The 6,412-nt window shown below is 35.9% G+C and overlaps 1 protein-coding gene across 1 annotated transcript; it reads left to right on the top strand.

Moving 5' to 3' along the window:
- Positions 1-383: 383 nt before the first annotated feature.
- Positions 384-6,022, top strand: LOC103583967 (cGMP-dependent protein kinase 2-like; the record flags this gene model as incomplete). Its single annotated transcript, XM_008565129.1, has 4 exons — positions 384-459; positions 1,887-2,040; positions 3,894-4,030; positions 5,933-6,022. Coding segments are annotated over exons 2-4 (374 nt in total), but the record flags the coding sequence as incomplete, so codon positions are not given.
- Positions 6,023-6,412: the final 390 nt, after the last annotated feature.

Raw genomic sequence — 6,412 nt, 5'->3', positions numbered from 1 at the left:
GAATCTGTAACCCATGTAAAGTGTTGATTCAGTAAACAGATCATGTAGACTGTTTCCTTTTCACTTTCTCCTTAAACAAAACAAAATAAAAACAAGGCAAAAAAAAAAGCAAGGCAAAAAACTGCAGTGTTTTCTCTTTTCTCTGATAGCCCTCTTTGCTTTCATAAACTCAAAAGATCAATTATATAGCTTCAAATAACTATACTACATATTATAGCAAATTTAATATTTCATATATTATTGAAAAACAATTTGCAAAGTCATAAATAACCATACAAATAGTCTGTGAGCTTAAGAAGAATGTCAAATTGCCTTGGTAACTATCAGCACAGAGCATTTTATTTTATTTTATTTGTTTAGAACATTCAACCAAACTGTCGGGACATTTGAAGAACTTCAAAAATACCTTGAAGGGTATGTGGCGAACCTGAACCGTGATGATGAAAAAAGACATGCAAAGTAAGTGAAGGAGCATTTACCCAAACTGGACGTGACTTCCGGCCACTGACAGAGAAGGGGCAGAGGGATATGATTCACTATGTGCTAACTTTTAATGTGTCTTCACTAGATAATTCTGGGGAGTTCTTTTTATTTGATTTATTTATTTTTATTTTATTTTATCAATATACAATGTAGTTGATTTTCGAGTCCCTTTACCAATTCCTCCCTTCTCCTTCCCTCTCCCCCCTCCTGCCCATCAACATCATATCTGTTCACTTGTCTTAAGTTCAAGGAATTGTGATTGTTGTGTCTTCTTCCCCATTCTTTTAAATTGTTCTTTCACAAGGAAGACACCACTAGAGTGGATGTTATTTAAGTCTGTAAGTAGTTAGCTTCTTTATTTTAAGTGATGAGTACGAATGTTAGGGAGAAATTTCCTGATAGGAGCCTTAAGAAAGAGATTCCTTATATTGGTAACTTAGCTCAAAAGAACATTCATAGATGATTACAGGGTTATAGTTAGAATTTTTTAAAATACAAGGAAGCTATTGCTAGGATGTGTGTGTGGATGAAGGGGTTGAGTAATAATGATGATTTTTAAAATTTATTTACTAGAAAAGTCTACTTTGTTAAGTAAAAATTATTTAAAAATTATTTCCTAAAACATTTTTTAGAGCAAATTCTTAAACATATGTTCACCAGATAGTACTATTGAAGTTGTATAGGCAAAATTTATAGAAAACTGAAGTTTGAGTTAAGTTAGAATATTCGATTAGTACCTTATAAGGTTTTTTTTGCAGGGAATGCATTTGCAATTTTTATGAAGGCATTATGGTATGGTAACAACTTATGAATATACAGCCCAAAGCAGCAAACCTTAATTAAAAGAGAAAAAAACAGGTGTTTTCTAACAACAATACTGAGACATAAAGAAATGCACTTTTCATGTTTCACAAAGCAATTATTCTGGGTAAGCCATGGAAAGCTTTAAGATCTGACAAAAATAGCAAAACATGGCAATGATTCTCACTATGGCATTCTTTCTGGTTTTATTCCCTTTCATTAACTCCTTTTGTTGTTTGTTTGTTTATTTGTTTGTTTTTTAGTTTTGGTTGTTTTTTAATAGCTTTATTGAGTTATATTTTAAATACCACAAAATTTATAATTCACCTTTTATCCCTCATTGATTCGATTTAACACTTATTTATTTCTTATTTTGCATGTGTATGTACGTATGTCTGTGTGAGTTTTATGTCTGTATAATCTATTGTTTTTCTTCCCAGATGTGCCTGGATCTGATCCTATGAAAGCTGAGATAGCCTTTGTGGCAACTATAGGCAGTAATTACAGGCAGGATTAAGACTGTTATAAGAGTGGAATTTGTGTATGGCATGACGCCTGCTCGACTAAGGGAGTGTGTGTCAAGTTTCACTTCTCTTGTACAGGCGGTCCATGTCTAACTGGAAGCTCTCCAAAGCACTCTCTCTGGAGATGATTCAGCTGAAGGAGAAGGTGGCCAGATTTTCCTCATCATCCCCATTCCAGAACCTTGAGATTATCGCAACACTGGGCGTTGGTGGGTTCGGAAGAGTTGAACTTGTAAGGGGTTTACGTTTCAAGCATCTGAGAGAAGCCTTTTGACTTATTTTGTTTTATATTCCAGCAAATCTTGGAGGAATATATGAATTGATATTGCTATCTTAAATGTTGCTCTGAACTGAAATAGAGAAAACAAACTTTTCACTCTGTATATTGTATAGTAGCAGGTCTGTGCTAGTAAGTAACTTAGCTATTTCAAGTTTCTTACATCACATCTTTGGCCAATTTTTTTCTTGATGGCAATTATTGGTGAATGTACCAAGTAAGTATTTCCCAAAGGAAACATAAGAAAATGTATTTACTAACAGCAAAATCTGTGTATACGTATATATATTCACAACACACTAACTCTCTATACACTAAAGAAAAGAAGAATGTGTCTAGCAGAAATGCCAAAGAAATGAAATCTTTAGTGTTATAGTTAGGGTCCTTAAACAACTCCACAACCATGTCTTTATTTGGCTTTCATTATCCTATTTTTGGGTTGCTCAAGATTCTCTATCAGCAAAAAAAAAAGGAAGATGAATGCAAGGGGGTGTTTGAGAGCAGCCTTCTATAGCGTTGATCAGGACAGCTGGGAACTTACAGCCTGATTTCAATTTTATCTTCCCCATCCCCACTTCTCTGAGCTTTATAATCAGCTTCCAAGTAGCAGCAGAAGTGGTACTGTAAGATCAAGTGTTCTGAGGAAACTATACAAAAGAGCTCTGTGACCTTACTGGGTACAGTTGGCTCTGAACCCTCAGCAATTACCAAGCCCTTTCTTGCCCATCAGATTTTTAATGATTCATTGTACATGAACCTCAAGGAACTATACTGACACTTCCATCTACTGGATGGCCCCGGGCACAAGCAGATCTGAAATGTTGCCAGGATGCTCTGGGGATAAAATGGTTTCTTATCAGGGCAAAGAGTATTTGTAATGTTTCTTATGCCATATGGAGGGATAAGGGTAATATCTGTCTGCAGTGGTATTTTTTTTTTTTTTACCAGAGATCATGGCAAAAAGATTGAATTAACAATGCTGACATCTGTTGTCCTAAATAATAATTATTGAAGCAGTAATTCCACCACTGATTTAAAAGTCATGGGCAGCATTAATGGCAAATGCGAGCAAAATATGGGGAGCAGCCATTTCTGCACAATCTAGTTACTTGCCAAGTATAGTCTGCTTATACAGTTTTAAACATATTAGAAAAAAACACCTATTTAAACATCTTTGTTTCCTTTTGAGGGAAATTCTGATCATGTATGTAGAGCAATATTCTCTGACAGAATTTTCTGTGCTGATGGAAATGCCCTGTATCTGCACTGTCCAAGACGGTAGCCACTAGCTAGGTGTGGCTATTGAGCTTTTGAAATGCAACAGAGAAACTGAATTTTTAATTTTATTTAATTTCAATTTAAATGATCTTGTGTGGTCAGTGGCTACCCTATTGGATAGTGCAGATAAATAGAGCTTGACTTAATATGTTTTGCTTTGAAAATCAAAGAAGCGATTATTAAGAGAGAACAATTTTTGGCAATTCTGGTCAAAGTTTTCCATGTTACACAATCAAAGCTGAACAGATTTCTAAACATTAAATATTCTAACCAGAACTTTTTTTTTCTTTTTTCAATACAACTATATTAGAACCATGTCCCAGATATATGAGCTGTGTTGAAAATCATGATAAAAGGGAGATGTGTCCACCTGAATGGAACTCAGTTCTCAGAGGAATAAGTGGTTAAAAAACCTACATACTATTTAAATATGAAACCATTTTAACTCTCATTAATTAACATGTTTATATAGATATTGCAAATCTTTTCTAGTACGTTAATTCTGAGGGATCTTTCTATTTCTTACATAGGTTAAAGTAAAAAATGAGAATGTTGCTTTTGCTATGAAATGTATAAGGAAGAAACACATAGTTGACACTAAGCAACAGGAGCATGTCTACTCAGAAAAGCGGATCCTGGAAGAGCTGTGTTCTCCATTCATTGTGAAGTAAGTGAGCGCGTGGCCTATGGGACTCGTGACTTTTAGGCTCTCCTTTCGGATGTCTCTGCAGGAGGATGGAAAGAAGAGAGGAGGTCTCTGAATTCTCGATCCCACTCACAGCAACAGTACTTAAAATGTTAGAAGTTTGAGATCTGGGATCAGAAGTTTTCCAGTTGTTTGTATTTTTGAGTAGACCTTACAAAAGTGTGTATTGGTGCGTGTGTGTGTCTGTGTGAATGAAAGATCGTTGGGGAATAATTTGAACTGATTACTTTATCCATACCTAATGCAGAATTTGGGAACAGGAAGCAAGAATTATAAGAATTATAAGAAACTCCTCAAGGGGTGTACTGATGTTGGATTTCTGCAGGAAGAGGCATTTGGGCATCTGTGGGCTGCCAAGGTGGAACATGCCCTGGTCCTAGCAGTGTCTTCATTTCAAAAGATCTATCTCCTAGTAGCTATTTTTTTTTTTTTTTGTAGCTATCACCAGAATTTGCAGGAGAAATATAAATTATTCTAGGTCATAGCTCTCTTTACTTGTGAATTTATGGATTAGAGGTGTAAGCCAGTTTATGTTTTTATATATGTTTTAAGGCCCCAGAATGTAGTTTTAGTGACTTGGGGATAATGTAAAGTGTCCCTATAATGGAGAGAATTTATACTTTTTGATCAAATGCCTTGAAAGAATTTTTCTGCCTATCCATATTCCCAGAACTGTTTTTATTTTTTATTTATTTATTTTTTTTATTGAAACATAGTTGATTGTACATATCTGTGGGGTACAGCATTGAATATCAATACCTGTGTGCAATATGTGATGCACAAATCAGGATAATTAGTGTATTCAACCTTATACATTGTAATCATTTTTTGTGGCCTTTTACCAATTTCAAGATTAAAAAACAAGTCTGAACACAGGTAATGCTGGTAATAGTCATGTTATTATCTTTATATTAATTATGTTCCCAGAATGCCCTTTTAAAATTAATATTTTGTTAACAAACTATGATAAGCAGCTTCAGAATGTGAATTAGGATATGGCTACTCTTCTGTCTGCTTTAGCCTGGACATAGTACTAGGGAGAAAAGAGAGTCTCTTGATGATTTAGACCCAGAAACTGCTTTGATCCCATGTTGAAATACAGTGAGTGCCCTGCCCACATCCCACTCCAGGACTGTGCACCAATTCCCCCAGTTTCTGGGTGTGTCCTGGGAGTGTAGTTCAGTCCCTCTCTGGGCACTGTTTTTAGGTGAAGAGAAACATTTTGCCCAAGATGGTACTCTCTCTCCAGGGACACCCTGCATTCAACGACTGCAGAGCCCCTTGAAGCTCGAGCTTTTGTTGAAACTAGATCATAGGCCAACTATGCCCAAATCTGCTTTCTTCCTCCCCTACAGATGTTGTTCTCAAGTGCATTCCCCACTAAACTGCTTGCAAATCTTGTCTCAGAGTGTATTTCCAGGGGAATCCAACATCAATTAACCAACTAGGGGACATAAGACATGGGCACTTATAACTGTTATGCAATGCACATCTCAAGTGTTATGCAGAGGCCTGTGGCTTTTTGGAGGAAGGAGAGGCCACATTTGGTAGAAGGACAATGAGCTGCTTTATGAAGAAGATGGCCTTGAAAAATGGATAACACTTTTACAGTGAAACTGAGATTAAGAAGTTCAGTCTGTGGGTAGAGGGAGGGCAGTCTAAGTAAAGGGATGCAAGTGAGCAAAAGCACGGCAGTAGGAAAGATCAAAGAGGATTTGAGGAGAAACCCAGTGTTGCTGTAGGATATTTGTATGAAGATGAGGGTCATACTTCAAAATGTTATGATGATAGCCTTAAGCAACTTTAAAGAGGTTTTTAAACTAGTTTTCTTATAATAACCATGTTTTTGTCTTTTTTTTACAGATTATATCGTACTTTCAAGGACAATAAGTATGTATACATGCTTCTGGAAGCCTGCTTAGGTGGGGAGCTATGGAGTATATTAAGGGACAGGTAATGAAAAAGAGTTATAAACAATAGCTTTGTCTGCACACATCTGTTTTAGAGGATGTTATATTTGTAACCATTTAAAGAGTCATGAAGGAAATCATTAGGAAATAATTATAAGAAAACATCACTTGATAAAATAAAGTAGTAATTGTAATCTTGTTTTAGTTAACATTACAATTAGGGTCATATGCACCCTGTCATCTCTATTTTGGGTAATAAAGAATGCCAGGCTTAGACAGGGTGTGAACTATCCAAGATTACATGGCTAGTACCAGCCAGAGTCAGGATGTAAAGCCAGATGTTTCTTATTCCAAATCTCTAGCAAGGTGATAAAAAAAAAAGGCAGCATTGAGGAATGTTTAAGCCCTCGCTGAGAAGCAGAGTAAGATGTCG

The sequence above is a fragment of the Galeopterus variegatus genome, unplaced genomic scaffold (genome assembly GCF_000696425.1).
Source record: "Galeopterus variegatus unplaced genomic scaffold, G_variegatus-3.0.2 Scaffold32253, whole genome shotgun sequence".
Taxonomy (NCBI): Eukaryota; Metazoa; Chordata; class Mammalia; order Dermoptera; family Cynocephalidae; genus Galeopterus; species Galeopterus variegatus.
This window is presented reverse-complemented; position numbering and strand designations above follow the sequence as displayed.